Genomic DNA, 18,184 nt, shown 5'->3' on the forward strand with positions numbered 1-18,184 from the left:
AACTATAAGCACATGAATAAATATCGGATCCTCAGTCATCCTCTCATGCAGTTCTTCAAACTTAAGCTCCATTTGTTTCTCCCTTTCTCCTGCCACCCCATCCTTCAACTCTGCATTTCTGGAAGTGCAGCTGTAATGTGGTCTGATCCTTTTTTATCTAGGGCACCACTGCCTATGTCCCACAGCAGTCCTGGATTCAGAACGGCACCATAAAGGACAACATCCTTTTTGGAGCAGAGTTGGATGAAAAGAGGTATCAGCAAGTACTAGAGGCCTGTGCTCTCCTCCCGGACTTGGAAATACTGCCTGGAGGAGATTTGGCTGAGATTGGAGAGAAGGTATTTGGGATAACAAGGGATCTTCAAGGGTGAATGCATATAGAAGAGAAAAAGTGAGGATGGTGGTGAAGAACTAACTACATGGGGGTAATGTGTTGATCAATTTAGGTAGTCATATTTGGAACAAACACCACAAATCATGTGTTTGTACTAAGTGGCCACAATAGTCTATGTAAATAACTCAGAATTTTAGAACTTTCTGCTTGGAAGCAGATATAAAAATTATATAATTTAAATCAAAGATGATGAGGCAAAGGTAATGAGAAGTTTATAGTAACTGGCCCAAGGTTGATCTCACAGGTGGCGGGGCAGAAGTGGGACCAAAGTCTAGGTGTCCCGATTCTACTTCTGTGCTAGCGAGGCCAAAGAAAGATTCTACTCATTTGCTTTGAACACTTAGATGTTTATTGTGAATTATCTTCTGATATTATTAAAGGCCTTTCTTAAAAATAGATTTTGAATGACTATATTGTATTAATTATACAGATCTAGCATAATTTATTTTCAAATCTCTTTTTTTTTTTGAGATGGAGTCTCACTCTGTTGCCCAGGCTGGAGTGCAGTGGCATAATCTCTGCACTCTGCAACCTCTACCTTCCAGGTTCAAGTGATTCTCCTGCCTCAGCCTCCTGGGTAGTGGGGATTATAGCTGTTTCAAATAAATAACTTTAGGCCAATAATTAAAGATTACATCCAACTTACCATTTTCTAGCAGATAATTTGCTTATTTAATAGTCTGCCACCACTCCTAGCTAATTTTTAAAATATTTTTAGTAGAGACAGGGTTTTACCATGTTGGTCAGGCTGGTCTCAAACTCCTGACCTTATGATTTGCCAGCCTCAGCCTCCCAAAGTGCTGGGATTACAGGTGTGACCCACCACACCCAGCCTATTTTGAAATTTCTAAATAAAGACCCTGCATATTTAGAATATTTTCATCCTCCCTCCCCATTACTGGAAATAAATGTAGCAATCTTTGGGAATAAAAATATTGAGATGTTAGAAGATTAATGAAGATACAGCTCTAGAGTAATTTGGTTCATTAATTAGCATACACTTATTGAGCACCTACTATGTGCCAAACATTGTTTTAAGTACTGGGGTTACATCCATGAACAAAACAGAGAAGACCTCTGCCCTGGTATAGCTCTACCTTCTCATGGGGTGACAAGCAACAAAACTATTAAATAAGCAAATTATCTGATAAAAAATGGTAAGTTGGACATAATCTTTAGTTATTGGCCTAAAGTTATTCGTTTGAAACAGGTCTTTATTTGTATATAGGAACTTGTAAGATTTTTAAGTCCTTGACAAATTTCTTCCTTTTACCCTTCCCTATTAGATTCTGTGAAGGTGGGTCGAAGGAGTAGTGCTTAATAGAAATTATTTTCTTCTTCAGGGTATAAATCTCAGTGGGGGTCAGAAGCAGCGGATCAGCCTGGCCAGAGCTACCTACCAAAATTTAGACATCTATCTTTTAGATGACCCCCTGTCTGCTGTGGATGCCCATGTAGGAAAGCATATTTTTAATAAGGTCTTGGGCCCCAATGGCCTGTTGAAAGGCAAGGTGAGAAATCATTTAACATGATGAAGATACAAAGGTAGGGTGGGAAGGAGAGGGGAGGACATGTCTGGCAAGTAAGACAGGGAAGATGGTGGACATACGGTAATCAACACAACTTCATGTTATTTTTATAGACTCGACTCTTGGTTACACATAGTATGCACTTTCTTCCTCACATGGATGAGATTGTAGTCCTGGGGAATGGCACAATTGTAGAGAAAGGATCCTACAGTGATCTCTTGGCCAAAAAAGGAGAGTTTGCTAAGAATCTGAAGACATTTCTAAAACATACAGGCCCTGAAGAGGAAGCCACGGGTACGTAAGGAGGATTGGGACAAGATAGAACGTGGGCCATGGTGGGAATGGTAACCCAATATCTACTTCCTGAACTGTTCAGTATCCAGTGAACTAGATTTAGACGCGAACTACTCAGAGATTCAAACTCCGCTTTCTGGGTTCTGAGTCTCTGTGAGGAGACATAGAAACTGAAACTCTAAGCCTGGGCCGAACTGGTGGTTTATCCTGCTCATCTGATGTCTGACAGGCAATCAAAGGACTCTCTTTAGAAGGGTACACCTGAAAGTCTGAGTGAGTAACAACACTTGTGAAAGGAACACCAGTGGCACAAAGGTCCCTCTTGTGGGGGTGCCATGCTCCTATTGACTTGAGTCACACATGTCACCCTATCTACCCCAAATCCATGAAAACCAGTTCCTGGATAGCTTCATGGGCTGGCACCATTAGTGTACTGCAAAATTCTTTATAAATCCTAACAAAGGGATTTTGATTACTATACCAAAACCACTGGGTGATTGAACCAGAAAAAAATTATGGCAGTTGCATAGTCTCAGAGTATACCATAGAAACAGCCTCCAATATCACCACCATTGAGTTCACCAGTTAGCCCTACTCAGCAGTGGAACCCTGTTACTGTGACCTTTCCCAAGGACCTGCCAACAGCAGTCCTGTGCGTAGATCTGGTTATCACCCTCAAGTGGTTGTCACCAGCAGGAGTTCAGGTCTGAGACAGCAAGGACAGGAGGGTGCAGGGGCCATTCCAGGAATCAGTCAGATAAGGGAGTAGCTACACAGTCTATAAGTAACAGCATGTTCTGACTGTGAGGTGAGGACATGTGATGGCTTAAAACCACCCTGGGAAGCCCTAGAGTTTGAAAGAAAAATCTAAGACAGGGCAGGCTGCTAGGCTGCTGGTTTTCATGACTACTATGATTGTACGGCTGTTGGTTTTCTAGACTATAGCAGCCAAGGAGAGGGGGACAGAAAGAGAGTAAGTTAAACTGTCACCAAGTTTACTGTTCTTACTAAGTTTCAGCTCTTTCAAAAAAAACAAAAAAGCAAATGCTCCTGGGATAGTTGCAAGCCTTTGGTTAATTTCAGAGCTCTGGAAAAGTTGACTTTGACAATTTTTGGTCATTATCCTGATTGCTTTATGGAGGAGTAGATCTCTGGAGGTCCCTATTCTGCCATTCCCACTGATGCCCACACTGTGTCTTTTATTGTATCGTATTGTACTGTATTTTCAGGGTATGTCTTTTAAGTGTTTTAAATTAATACAAGTTTGTTAAATTATTTGAATTTCAAGATGAGCATTTTCTTTTCTTTTTTGAGAAAGAGTCTCACTCTGTTGCCCAGGCTGGAGTACACTGGTACAATCATGGCTCATTCTTAACCTCCCATGTTCAAGTGATCCTCCCACCTCAGCCACCCAAGTAGCTGGGACCACAGGTGTGCGCCACCAAACCCTGCTAATTTTTAAATTTTTTTTGTAGAGATAGGGTTTCCCTATGTTGCCCAGGGTGGTTTCAAACTCCTGGGCTAAAGTGATCCTCCTGCCTTGGCCTTACAAAGGGCTGGGATTACAGGTGTGAGCCAGCATACCCAGCCAAGATGAGCATTTTCTTCTTTTTTAATTTTTATTTATTTATTTTTTTTTGCAGTTCCATCACCTGAGCTACACATGTGGATGAGCATTTTCAATTTACAATCACCTCTTTAGTCAATTCTGAGAATGTGACTCTTCTATTTGTCTACCATAATCCTTAAAAGCTCTTTCCTCCTCCAAAGAAATCTGGGCGTTTCTAGGAATTTTCTTCTCTTTTTTCACCATTTTCTCTTCCAGTGAAATATTAATCCATCTCTCTTTTATCCTGATATTTCTTAATAACAAGATGTACTAATAACTAGTATTTATGGAATGAAGTATTCCATCCTGTATGTACATCTGCGATCCCTTACTGAAACCAGCAAGATCAGAGACAGCTTCTCTCTCCTTGTTCATAGGACTGACAGGGCTCTTTGCAGCTATTTCCCTAACCTCTAGTGTGTCTCCCTAGTCCATGATGGCAGTGAAGAAGAAGACGATGATTATGGGCTGATATCCAGTGTGGAAGAGATCCCTGAAGATGCAGCCTCCATAATCATAAGAAGAGAGAACAGCTTTCATCGAACACTTAGCCGCAGGTTGGCCATCTATTCAGCTGGCAGCCCTCATCAGCTCTGTATTTCCACTCGATCTTTCTCCTTTTCTTCCTGGGCTTTTCCTGTGAGGGTTAACACCATAGACACTCCCAGCTCTTCCTTTGCTTCTTGTATGAGCCGGGGGTTGGAGGGAAAGATTGAGATTGTGTCATTTTCCCATGATCATCTCTCCTGAAATGCGCTTTGATGCCAGCTGAGTGACTGTGACATCTGCTTGCAAGGAGACCCCTCAGGATTCACCTACATGCTCAGGGAGGCTTTCCTCTCTCAGTTCTAGGTCCAGTGGAAGGCATCTGAAGTCCCTGAAAAACTCCTTGAAAACTCGGAATGTGAAGAGCCTGAAGGAAGATGAAGAACTAGTGAAAGGACAAAAACTAATTAAGAAGGAATTCATGGAAACTGGAAAGGTGAATACCACACGAAAAAGTAGCATTTGAGGTATTATAAGGCTTAGAATCCAAAAATGCTTCATGTTAAATGAAAATTGAATACATACTTACAGGAGCAATATGTCCTCTGTCCTTTGCAAATCTTCAGATTCATTACTAACATGTTAGCAGAGGCGGTGGGCTTTCTGCCAAATCATATTTCCATAAAAAATGACATGTTTCCCATGAATATGCTCATCCCATACTTCATGAATGTTTGATTCCATTCTGGTGTGTGGAGGAACAGGAAAGCTCAGACCCAGAGTACATAATTCAAATTAATGAAACTTAACCACAAATTTTAAGGTCGGCAGTAGAACCCCATCATCTGCTCCACTCTGATATTTTGTGTGTTTATTTTAGAGACAGGGTCTCACTATGTTGCCCAAGCTGGACTAAAACCCGGGGCTCAAGAGATCGTCCCACCCAAGCCTTCTGAGTAGCTGGGACTACCAGGCATTCTACTGTGCCTGGCTTGTCCCAATCTATTTTTATATCTTCTCTTAAATGCCTTTAGCTCCGATGGTTATTTACCCTGCATTGTATTTCGACATTGTTCTATTATCCTTCCTGGCACAGTACAGAAATGGTGACCACAGACTACCAAAATTTGCTACCTGCTACCCACATTTCCTGGGGACTCCACTTCTCCTTGTACTTGGCATTCTAGGTGATTCCTTATCGAAAGCCATTAGGGAGTTCTACTAATATTGAGGTGGGGACTTTGCAGGTGAAGTTTTCCATCTACCTGGCGTACCTACGAGCAATAGGATTGTTTTCGATATTCTTCACCATCCTTATGTTTGTGATGAATTCTGTGGCTTTTATTGGATCCAACATCTGGCTCAGTGCTTGGACCAGTGACTCTAAAACTTTCAATAGCACCAACTATCCAGCATCTCAGAGGGACATGAGAGTTGGAGTCTACGGAGCTCTGGGATTAAGCCAAGGTATGTCTGATGGCTATGTCATCTTATAGAATCTGTCTGGACCCTGTACTTTTCCTGGACTGAGGAATGCATTTGCCATTATGTCCTGGGCACAGGTCTTCAGGGATTTCTGTGCATGGTGCTAACAAAACTGCTTCCATTTTTAGGTATATGTATTTTCATAGCACATTTCTGGAGTGCCTATGGTTTTAACCATGCATCAAATATCTTGCACAAGCAACTGCTGAACAACATCCTTCGAGCACCCATGAGATTTTTTGACACAACACCCACAGGCCGGATTGTGAACAGGTTTGCTGGCGTAAGTATCTCAAGGACTGTCAGGTGGTATGTTTATATACTGAGGATCTTTCTGACAGGGAGGAATTATCATGTCCCCCTAACAACACTATCCAGTTCCAGTTCTTATGTCCACTCAACATGCAAGTGTGTCTTGAATAGCTGCTGTGAGCGCACAAGGATCCTGGAGATTCAGGGATGAACATCTCTGAACCTTCAGGTAGCCCAGCATCTAGTAAAGAAGACAGCCAAGGAAGTGAAGGATTATAATAGAATGTAGTAAAGCCAGAAACAACAGTGTGGAAAGAGGTGGTCTGGGAGTACAGGAAAAAAGGCACTAGCCCAGCCTGGGTGATAAAGGTGGGAAATGTCAGAAAAGGTGGGACTTAAGTCACAGAAGCAAGCCAGGGAGATGGCGAGGGTTAGGGGCAGGGATGGCAGTAGAGCAGGGAGAGGATTATTCTGCAGATGAAGGAACATAAATAAAAGCATTGTCACCACCTGTGACAGGAAATACAAGGGATAGTAGGATAACCCTTTGCTTGGCCTCTGCCTCCATTTCTGAAACTTCTACCTTGAATGCTTTAAGAATGAGTAAATTTGGTCTGGACTGTGGAATAGAGCCATCAGTGATTTTAAGAAGTTCTCAGAGCCGGGCGCGGTGGCTCAAGCCTGTAATCCCAGCACTTTGGGAGGCCGAGGCGGGTGGATCACGAGATCAAGAGATCGAGACCATCCTGGTCAACATGGTGAAACCCCGTCTCTACTAAAAATACAAAAAAGTAGCTGGGCATGGTGATGCATGCCTGTAATCCCAGCTACTCAGGAAGCTGAGGCAGGAGAATTGCCTGAACCCAGGAGGTGGAGGTTGCGGTGAGCTGAGATCGCGCCATTGCACTCCAGCCTGGGTAACAAGAGCGAAACTCCGTCTCAAAAAAAAAAAAAAGAAGTTCTCAGATATTGTTTCCATCTACTACAGATCCTGGAACCCTTGGCATTCATTCACTCATTCATTCAACAATGTTTATTGAGCGCTTTCTATGAGCCAAGTACTGTACTAGGCACTGGGGCACTCAATGAATGAAGATGATAGATGTCTCTCTTCCATGGGCCAGACCTGACACATTGATTTTTTAATGCATTTGAGATGGAAATTCAGGAACAGAGGCAGAGATCAGGCAATTCTGAATGATAAGTAACTATCACCAGCACAGTTTTTAGCCCTCTGCTTGTGGAGCAGGTCTGGACTCTTGTTTGTTGAGTCTTGGGGCAGATATAGAAAATAGAGCTCACAGTCCACAGCCAGGTTCTGGGGACACAGTAACTGCTTCAAAAGCAGGCCGGTAAGACCACTTCAAAAGGTGGTCTCCCTGTGTCACCTTTCTCTGGGGCAGAACCAGTGGGCATGACGTCACTAGCGACAACTTCATTGGCCTTTCTGCTCTTTACTAGAACCTAAAGAACACTCAATTTTGGGTGAGAAATTTCTCATAGTAATTTTGCAAAGATCACAGTTTTCCCCATGTTGTAATATATATAATCTTCTGGGGAAGAGAACCCTGAGGTTTTCTGTGAGTTACTTAGGCAACAGTCATAGTTTGAAGACTGCTTTTGCATGAAAAGGGAAACTGTCATTAATTAGATAGTAAGTTTTGTTGGGGAGGTGGCTCAGGCCTATTAAGGGGAGTTTGAACGAGGGGCCTCTGGAATTAATGGCTGAGTCTTTAAGCAGGGACGAGTGAAGGAAGGAAAGATGGAAACTCTGTGCCAGGTAAGGGTCAAAAGTAATTTACATAGAACTGATAACTGGTAAAGGTTTCTTTTATCTGCCAACTGTGGATATAGTTATTTGCATGCTTACATGACTTTGGGAAAGGTAGGTTAGACTCAGGAGTCATCCATGATTCAGAGCTTTCTTGGAAGACCGTTATCCCTGATCTAGTTTGAGAAATTCCAGAGATAATTTAAACTCACTTTGGTACTCATATATTACTAATCAAAGAATCAACAGAATCCTCAGAAATCTAGGCAAGTGCAACCCAAAATATAACCAAGCTTCTTGAGTGTTCTTCAAACCATCCATCCATTCATTCATTTTCTCATTTGTTCATTTATTTCACATGACACAAAGGCAACAGATGCATCTGTCCCCGCTGGTTTACTTGGTTAGAACACTGTCCAGTTAGGGCTCACATTCAATCCCAGCTTCCTTCCTGTCAGTACTCTATGCCTGGCAGAGGAAGCAACTTCCTGGGTATCAGTGAAGAGTGGGCCTTGTTGACTAGATCCTCCAAGTAAATGTTTATCAAATGCCTGTTATGTGCCAGGCTCTGTTCTAGGTACTCAATGGAATTAGGATCTGTGTCAAGTTAGAATAATTGAATTGGCTTAGTTATGGGAGAAGAATTTACCCATAAGGCTGTATTAGCTTACAATGATTATGAATGGTTTAATAAATCTGACAAATGGGAATTTCACTGAGAAGCATGAAAACCTTTACCAAATCTGTTGGTAAAGGTAAAGGATGACTGCCATTATCTGTTTGTAGGGATTTTGATAAATGAAGAAATTTTTTTTTTTTTTTTGAGACAGTCTCACTCTGTCACCCAGGCTAGAGTGCAGTGGTGCGATCTCGGCTCACTGCAACCTCTGCTTCCTGGGTTCAAGAGATTCTCCCACCTCAGATTCTCGAGTAGCTGATATTACAGGCATGCACCACCACGGCCAGCTAATTTTTGTATTTTTAGTAGAGACAGGGTTTCACTTTGTTAGCCAGGCTGGTCTCAAACTCCCAACCTCAGGTGATCCGCCCTCCTCGGCCTCCCAAAGTACTAAGATTACAGGTGTGAGCCACTGCACCTGGCCTAAATGAGGAAATTATGGAAATGAAATTGGTTACTGAGGTGAGCAGTGCAGCCTCTTGCAAATGAATACAATAAAATGATTACATGAAGGAGTACAGGGAACACACACAATCCAACATATTCCGTGCTAGAACAAGGAAGATGTAAACTATCTTAGGAAGACTTTGATAATGGTGTGTGTCTCCTAATTGTTTTCCTAGGATATTTCCACAGTGGATGACACCCTGCCTATGTCCCTGCGCAGCTGGATTTTATGCTTCCTGGGGATAATCAGCACCCTTGTCATGATCTGCATGGCCACCCCCATCTTCGCCATCGTCATCATTCCTCTTGGCATTATTTATGCAGCTGTTCAGGTGGGTTTGGAAATGGCTAAATCATCTTTCCTCTCTATTTATAAAGGTCCAGCCTATTTCCTGAGAATCTTCTCTTTGGTTCATTGCTAGTCACTCATTCCCCCAGCACCTTTGCCCATTTAGTCATACATTGGCATATCCAGGAGCCCACAGGCCACTGTCTGAAGCTGGAGTGAGAGCATCAATGGGTGGACCATTCATGACAATGTCATCCTAACTGCTGCCGACCTCCCACTCCCTGGAAGCTTAAGTGGGATAGATTTATGTTTGGATCCAAGACCACTTTGAGATTGGCTCTGGACACAGTCTTGCAGCTCCATAGAACCCCCATGACAATGAAGTCGGTTCCGGAAGAGCCATGGTGTGGTGCTTCCTTGGTGGACTTTGGACAATCATAGCTGCTTGGAGATGTCTCTCAGCAGCAGCTGAGTCTATCTTTTTACTTCATTGAAGTTCTAGTTTCATTGAGGTGTCCATGGGTACTTTAGGCTCAATTCCAGTGAATGTGCAGCTTGAAAGCAAAACAGGAAAACTGGAACTAATGGAAGGAACCCTATTCCTGCAATAAAATGAATGGGAGAGGGGAAGGCTGTGGGGGAACTCTTGTCCCACCAGCTGCTTTTGTGGTGAACTGTTCACCTTGGGGAAATAATTCTGAAGACACTGTGGTTAGGGGCTCGTGGCCTTGTGGCCTGCGATCAGTGGCTCCCCCAGTGTGCATGTGCAGTTCCCAGGCACACTGTCACCATAGCAGCCTTTTAACTGTTAATAACAAACCGACAAACAAGAAGCAGGGCTGTTGAAAGAAACATCTGTACGTCCATGTCTAACATTTTGCATCCCAACTCTCCAATGTCCCACTTTTCCCAGATTTCAACTAGCCCTCATGGAATCTAGTAGCGCAATGGAACCATTCCACTCCCCCTTGCCCTCAGGCCACAGGGGCTCTTCCTGCATGAGATTCCACCCCGTTCCAGTTCTAACCACCTCAGCACTCTGCATACCTCCAGAATCCTCTGTACCTTCACACACCACTGAGGCAGTTTTGGTCACTTAACTGACCAGATTCTTCCATTTTTACCCAAACCTCAGGATACCCTTTTCTGGACATTTCCTGCCCATCCCCACTTTACATACCCCACGGGCCATGCTGCCTTTACAAAATCCTTTTGGGGACCTTATATCTAATGAGTACAGGAACTGTCACATGGACCTTTTCTCTAATGAGTACGGAAACTGTCACATGGACAATATACGTAGATCTGGGGGATGTGGGTTAGGCTGACAGAACTCAGGAGGTTTGGAGACTCAAAGCTCTGAGACTGAGGTATGATCTCCTCACTTTCACCCTCTCTGTTCCCCACCAATCCCAGTCTTCCCACTGGTCTCCTCCTCGGAGTCTCTCTCATTATTCTGCTCCCAGACATGGCACTGCAGTCTTTTGTCTTGTTCAGATGTAAGCTGTGGCCATCAGGGGGAAGAATGCCGGGTTGTGGCCAGAAAGGAGGAAGATGTCAGATGCCTCATGACTGCAGGACTGGCTGACTCTTTCGTTTTTGTGTCCAGATGTTTTATGTGTCTACCTCCCGCCAGCTGAGGCGTCTGGACTCTGTCACTAGGTCCCCAATCTACTCTCACTTCAGCGAGACCGTGTCAGGTTTGCCAGTTATCCGTGCCTTTGAGCACCAGCAGCGATTTCTGAAACACAATGAGATGAGGACTGACACCAACCAGAAATGTGTCTGTTCCTGGATCATCTCCAACAGGTGAGGCTTCCCCTGGGTATTTACCCATGTGTGAGCTTTGGGGTTATGCCTGTTTGACATTAGCTGTGGGAGGGCAAGCTTGGCTAGTGGTGTGAAATTCACTCTGGCCACACACACTGCTGTGTTATGTAAGTGGAGAGAAGAAAGCATGATGAGCTTTGGAGTCAGAGAGTGGGTCCCCATGCCAGCTCTGCCATTTACCAAGCTGGGTGAATTGCCTTGAACCCTCTAAGGAAAATCTCCATTTCTTTGTTTTTGTAATGGCCAGAACATGCCCTATCTCACAAGGTTCCACCTGTCTCATGGTGGAAGTCAAATAACTGTGAACATTTTGTAACCCAGTACCAAACAAGTGCTGGGTGAACTGAACATCCTCTATTTCCTTTTCTGAGAGTGGATGTGAGAGTCTCCATAGTCATGATAAGACCATTGATAACAGAAAGGGAAGCTCCCATCCTGTAAATAGGGTGAGCATTATTCTCCAGCATCCTTAAGCCCTGGCCTGGCAAGCAGTATGTCCTGGAAAGAGGAAGGTCTTTTTAAGGAAGAAAAATTCTTGAGTGGCTTCCAAAGTGTCTTGAGGCACTAATGATGCTCAGTATTATTTGGAATGTGGACAGGTCAGGAGTTTGATTGTAAAGATATTTTATTTCTTAGAGACTTTTCAGGAAGGAAAAGGTATGTAAGTAAATCTTAATAGACCTTCACTGTGAAGAAGGTATCATATTTATTCATACACTTTAAATACTTTTTTTTTTTTGAGACGGAGTCTTGCTCTGTCACCTAGGCTGGAGTGCACTGGTACAATCTTCGCTCACTGCAACCTCCGCCTCCCAGGTTCAAGCAATGTTCCTACATCAGCCTCCCAAGTAGCTGAGTTTACAGGCTTGTGCCACCACACCCAGCTAATTTTTTGTGTGTTTTTAGTAGAGATATGGTTTCACCATATTGGCCAGACTGGTCTCGAATTCCTGACCTGGTGATCTGCCCACCTCAGCCTCCCAAAGTGCTGGGATTACAGGTATGAGCCACCACACCCAGCTTAAATACATTTTCTTTGGGAAAGTCCATTTTTACAAACTGTGTCTATACATATATAATCTTCAGTTTTCTACAAAACCCCAGTGTATCTCCCTGTGGGCAACTCACACCTAACTTTCCTTCACCCTCAGCTGCTTCTTCCCCTTTTAAAAATACTGAAATCAAACAGGGCACGTTGACCTTTCCTGTGGTGCTTACTTTTTTTTGGGGGGGACGGAGTTTCGCTCTTGTTACCCAGGCTGGAGTGCAATGGCACGATCTTGGCTCACCACAACCTCCGCCTCCTGGGTTCAAGCAATTCTCCTGCCTCAGCCTCCTGAGTAGCTGGGATTACAGGCATGCGCCACCAGGCCCAGCTAATTTTTGCATTTTCAGTAGAGACGGGGTTTCACCTTGTTGACCAGATTGGTCTCGATCTCTCGACCTCGTGATCCACCCGCCTCGGCCTCCCAAAGTGCTGGGATTACAGGCATGAGCCACCGCGCCCGGCTACTTTTTAATCTTATACATGGATTCACTATGGCATTGCTTCCCCAGCCTGATCAAAAGAAGTCACTTGGAGCATTCATTCAAAATGCAGATTCTTGGCCAGGAGCAGTGGCTCACACCTGTAATCCCAGCACTTTGGGAGACTGAGGCAAACAGATCATGCGAGCCCAGGAGTTCAAGACCAGCCTGGGCAACATGATGAAATCCTGGCTCTCCAAAACACACACGCGCACAAAAATTAGCTGGGTGCAGTGGCATGCACCTATAGTTCCAGCTTCTTGGGAGGTTGAGGTGGGAGGATGGCTTGAGCCCGGGAGGTCAAGGCTGCAGTGAATCATAATCATGCCCCTGCACTCTCACCTTGGTGACAGAGCAAGACCCTGTCTCATAAAACAAAAACAAAATGCAGATTCTTGAATCCCATCCCAGGCCCCCTGAATCAGAAAAGGGTCCAGGAATTTTCCACATGAATTTTTAACATTGTATTTTAACAGTTGCCCTTGCCCTAGGTGATTCTTGTGATTTGGTGAGTTTGGGAGACATTGCACAGTAGAATTCCCTTAATTTAGCAAACTCCTGTAGGATCTTTAAAATGCAATTTGTTTTCTTAAAAAAGAAAAATCAATAGGCTTTTAGGAATACATGGTGTTTCTAAGTCAAATTGAGGCTTCGCCTAAGAGTGCAGCCCAATTGAGTCAAACCCTCTGAGAATGTTCCATGAACACCAAGGATGCTGGTTAAGATGAGGAAGTGATCAGTGACACCCACTCTCTGGTTCTGTTGCCCCACAGGTGGCTTGCAATTCGCCTGGAGCTGGTTGGGAACCTGATTGTCTTCTTTTCGGCCTTGATGATGGTTATTTATAGAGATACCATAACCGGGGACACTGTTGGCTTTGTTCTGTCCAATGCACTCAATGTGAGTTTGAAGGTTGGGAATTTGGTTATGCTAGTGGGCTTATTCTTAAATTAAGCCTCAAGTATACTCTGGAGCCTGTGCTCTTGATTCCCTCTTAACCCCAGAAGGACTAACGGAGACTGAGTTTCAAACCCTGGCTCCATCTTTCACCCATGGACATGCTCCTTACTCTTCCTAAGTAGACATGAGTGCCCTCTAGAAAACGGGACATAAATGTTGACCTTAGGACTTAAGAAGGCAATTTCATGTGTTTCAATCTCATCATTCCCTGTCTGCCTCTTTGCTTTCTAGTTAAAAGAGAATAAATAACTTTCTTCTCTAGAATGGAGCAGTAATCAGAAAGCCTTTTAGAACAAAAACTCCCCCTGCGTTTTTCTTAGATCACAGAATAATTGGAGGCAATTCTAATAAAGAAAATAGAGTCTGATAAACTATAGAATGAGTCTCACTGCAGCATCCCCAGCATGACTAGGGGAGACGTGGCAGGCACGGTTATTTTCTAGCACCTAAGACAGTGGCTGGCACTGCAGTAACTATTCAATCAATATTTGTTCAATAAATGAGTCATTTGATCATCTTTTTGAACTAATTTTTGGAGATTTGCATAGTTATATGTGGGCTTTATAGAACAGTGCTGTTTTCATTAGAAGTTAATAAGGCTGGTGGGGTGCGGTGGCTCACGCCTGTAATCCCAACACTTTGGGAGGCCAAGGCGGGCGGATCAACTGAAGTCAGGAGTTTGAGACTAGCCTGGCCAATGTGGTAAAACTCAGTCTCTACTAAAAATACAAAATATTAGCCAGGTGTGGTGGCGGGCACCTGTAATCCCAGCTACTGGGGAGGCTAAGGCAGGAGAACTACTTGAACCCAGGAGGCAGAGGTTGCAGTGAGCCAAGATCATACCATTGCACTCCAGTCTGGGACAACAGAGCAAGATTCCATCTGAAAAAAAAAAAAAGAAGAAGTTGGTAAGGTCCAATGTTCCTGCCAGGGCACCTAAAAGGACTTTGTTATTCACTAAAGTCATTTAGTTCCTTGTGCCACTGCCCTTTCATCCCCCCATTTCTAGGCTTTTTAGCCCAGGACAGACAAGGCAAAGAAGAATCTATTAGATTGAACCAAAACAAAATGACTCAAAAAGCAGCAACTACATATGCTTCAAACGACACGAAGTGGTTACTCTGGGTCCCCATGATTCTCTCCTCTGCTGTCTATGGCTCCCTTTCTCTAACCACCATTTGCTCAACAAAAACTCCCTGTGCATATATGCAAACTCCTGAGTCTTTTCCTGAGAGAAGCTTGCATCTGAGTAATCTACAGATTCCCTGTCCAGGATCATGCCTTTCCCTGATTCACAAAGAGCACTAGGCATACAGGCAGGAGGCCTGAGCACCCGTTGCCAGACTCTCCAATTCTAGCTTTAGCCCCAAACCACTAGACACTCACATTGCCCTTTGTGTGAACACCTAATTGTTCTGTAGCCATTCAATGCCCTGCTCTTAATTCCTTCCCCAAGGAGGCGAGGATTGTCTTTCTTACACTTTTCCTTACTCTCTTGTAGAGCGCAGCACAGTGCTGGGTACAAAGTAGGCACTAGATCATCCTTGTGGTTTGAGTAGTGGAGTTGGCTGCTGTGTCTAAGATGATGATTTTCAGTCTTCTGGTTTTTCTATAGATCACACAAACCCTGAACTGGCTAGTGAGGATGACATCAGAAATAGAGACCAACATTGTGGCTGTTGAGCGAATAACTGAGTACACAAAAGTGGAAAATGAGGTAAGGGGGAATTAGAAAAATCCAGGGACAAGGCAAAAAAACATGCAACTCCTTCAAGAGCGCATCTCTAGAATGTCTCCATATTTCGCACGGGCTAGTAATGGGTCCCCTAAAGTTTCCTTTCCTGTAACTCAAAGGACCTAATTTCTTCAAACTTAGAATAGGAAATGGTTTAGGGGAAGTCAGGTCTTAGAACATACCAAGGAGATCTACAACACAAGCTCGTGGGATAATTTTTCTTTAACTGAATAAGGAAGGAAACTTCCAAAGGTACAAGTCCAGTTCAGTCTATGAAATGCAGAGGCCATTAGGTAGCTGGGCCGCTGCTACCCTTTTCCTGTTCTGTGACGTGGGTCCTAAAAGAACTGTTCGGCTGAGTTGCCACCTTATAAAGCTTACTTCTCACCTTGTCTCCTTGCCAGGCACCCTGGGTGACTGATAAGAGGCCTCCACCAGATTGGCCCAGCAAAGGCAACATCCAGTTTAGCAACTACCAAGTGCGGTACCGACCTGAGCTGGATCTGGTCCTCAAAGGGATCACTTGTGACATCAGTAGCATGGAGAAGGTAGGTAGAGTGAAGGAAGGCCTGGATGGGTGGCCTTGTGATCAGACAACAATTGTATGCAGAGTGGAGAGCAGCTGGGCCCTGAGCCTTCATCATTTGGATGGAGGAAGAGGGTCAGGGCACTTCCTCTGTCCTGGGGAAGTATGGGGACACAGTACCAGAGGGAAGGATAGCAGTCAGAAATCACACAGACTTACTGCAGCTGTCGGGTCTTCCACTCAGCTCCTCCCAGCCAGCTGACCAGAGCCCCTTTCCTATAAGGTCCACAGTATGCAGAGAGGAAATCGGGAAGGAAACGAGGGAGTGCCAGGCCTGGCAAAGGAACTGTTGAGAATAGCAGGGCGGAGGGTTGTCCTTGAAGGAAGAATGACCTAGTTCTCCTCCTAGTCTTCAAAGTCAGGCACCCTCCTTAGGCGCTCTTGTGCTCCAAGGACTTGGGGTCTGATGAGCAAGGACACTGAGGTCCGGATCAGACTCTGGCTCTCAGCTGGTGGCAGACCTGATCCTTCCCTTCTCTTCACTTCTAAACAAGGATTTTTTTTCTTTTTTTTTGAAATGGAGTCTCGCTCTGTCACCCAGGCTGGAGTGCAGTGGCACAATCTCGGCTCACTGCAACCTCTACTTGCCAGGTTCAAGCGATTCTCCTGACTCAGCCTCCCAAGTGGCTGGGACTACAGGTGTGTGCCACCACACCTTGCTAATTTTTTATATTTTTAGTAGAGATGGGGTTTTGTCATGTTGATCAGGCTGGTCTTGAACTTCTGGCCTCAGGTCATCTGCCCACCTTGGCCTCCCAAAGTGCTGGGATTATAGGCATAAGCCACCATGCCTGCCATAAATAAGGATTTTTTTAAAATCTATAATTTCCAATAATAAGTATAACAACAGCTGCTGAGTAGGTCCATTTCTTTTTTTTTTTTGGAGTGCAATGGCGCGATCTCAGCTCACCGCAACCTCCGCCTCCTGGGTTCAAGCAATTCTCCTGCCTCAGCCTCCTGAGTAGCTGGTATTACAGGCATGCGCCACTATGCCCAGCTAATTTTTTGTATTTTTAGTAGAGACAGGGTTTCACCACGTTGACCAGGATGGTCTCGATCTCTCGACCTTGTGATCCACCCGCCTCGGCCTCCCAAAGTGCTGGGATTACAGGCTTGAGCCACCGCGCCCGGCCTTGAGTAGGTCCATTTCAAATAGTGACTACAGTTCTCAGTAAACAATGATTTTTGAGATCTTTTTCTGACATCTGGGTACTTTTTTCCTCACCCAAACCAAAATCAGTTTAATGTCTTAAAGATGGAATAGCCAATCACTGCCTCTTACTACCTGTGACTGTGAATACCCAGGCTAAATAACCTTTCCCCAAGAAATCTGTGTGGAACTAATGCATAAGCGAACTGTATTCACAGATTGGTGTGGTGGGAAGGACAGGAGCTGGAAAGTCATCCCTCACAAACTGCCTCTTCAGAATCTTAGAGGCTGCTGGTGGTCAGATCATCATTGATGGAGTAGATATTGCTTCCATTGGGCTCCACGACCTTCGAGAGAAGCTGACCATTATCCCCCAGGTGAGCTCTAGAACTTACTCGGGCACATGCCATGGTGGGCAGCTTATTCTTGATGTCTGTTCAGTCAGCACTATCATTTCTGCAGTCCACTCAGGATACCTGAGCTAGTTGCCTAGGATGGACACGTCGTTTCCAGAACTGAAGTTTTTGAAATGTTTGGAAATACGCATTTGTGGCTGCCTGAGTCTGATCGCTAGGTGGCAGCAACACAACAGAAGTCAAGTAGAGCAGATGATTATTTAGCATTTCTATAGACCATCACAGTTTGCAAGACTTTTGCAATCAGCATTAGCAGTTTTGCCGCTGAAGCTTGAAGCCATTAAGCTTTATACTCCCCATTTGCTATGGTTAAAAGATAGAGGAGGGAATTTGCTGCAGGTTTCTGCCAGCAAGCGGAACGCTTCGTGCATCAGCAAGAAAGACTTCCCCTCGGCTTCCTCTGGATCCTACCAGATAAAGATTGCCGCGGGGCCTCTCCACTCGCCGGCAGCCAGAACCTTTCCTCCTCCGCCCACTGCAGCCCAGTTTCTCTGTGGGTAATTTTGGTCTGTCTAGTATTTGCTCAGTTCAATACGGTCTTTTCTCCAGCCTCTTTAAAAGCGTGTTATCTTCTCATGCAGCTGTGCTGTTCTTTCCTCTACCTTGAAACCATGAGTTTTGGTTTGGGAGGCTGAGGCAGGTGAATCACTGGAGCTCAGAAGTTCAAGATCAGCTTAGGCAACATGGCAAGAACCCCTCTCTACAAAAAATGAAAAAAAAAAAAAAAATCAGCCGAATGTGGTGG

At 44.5% G+C, this 18,184-nt stretch overlaps 1 protein-coding gene across 3 annotated transcripts in view; it reads left to right on the forward strand.

The window, feature by feature from the left end:
• ABCC2 (ATP binding cassette subfamily C member 2) overlaps nt 1–18,184 on the forward strand; it is a 65,157-nt gene that overhangs the window by 37,710 nt on the left and 9,263 nt on the right. For 2 of the 3 annotated variants that reach the window (XM_039465365.2, XM_074382739.1), the window contains 13 exons: nt 162–338; nt 1,738–1,905; nt 2,037–2,217; nt 4,257–4,383; nt 4,673–4,808; nt 5,560–5,779; nt 5,926–6,080; nt 9,123–9,278; nt 10,845–11,044; nt 13,366–13,492; nt 15,168–15,269; nt 15,692–15,835; nt 17,242–17,400. In XM_039465365.2, the coding sequence (XP_039321299.2) occupies nt 162–338; nt 1,738–1,905; nt 2,037–2,217; nt 4,257–4,383; nt 4,673–4,808; nt 5,560–5,779; nt 5,926–6,080; nt 9,123–9,278; nt 10,845–11,044; nt 13,366–13,492; nt 15,168–15,269; nt 15,692–15,835; nt 17,242–17,400 (2,052 nt within the window). Of the gene's footprint in view, nt 1–161; nt 339–1,737; nt 1,906–2,036; nt 2,218–4,256; nt 4,384–4,672; nt 4,809–5,559; nt 5,780–5,925; nt 6,081–9,122; nt 9,279–10,844; nt 11,045–11,971; nt 12,066–13,365; nt 13,493–15,167; nt 15,270–15,691; nt 15,836–17,241; nt 17,401–18,184 lie in introns of those variants that run through there. The other variant, XR_012512915.1, reaches the window with a different exon arrangement.

The sequence above is a fragment of the Saimiri boliviensis genome, chromosome 12, assembly GCF_048565385.1.
Source record: "Saimiri boliviensis isolate mSaiBol1 chromosome 12, mSaiBol1.pri, whole genome shotgun sequence".
Lineage (NCBI taxonomy): Eukaryota > Metazoa > Chordata > Mammalia > Primates > Cebidae > Saimiri > Saimiri boliviensis.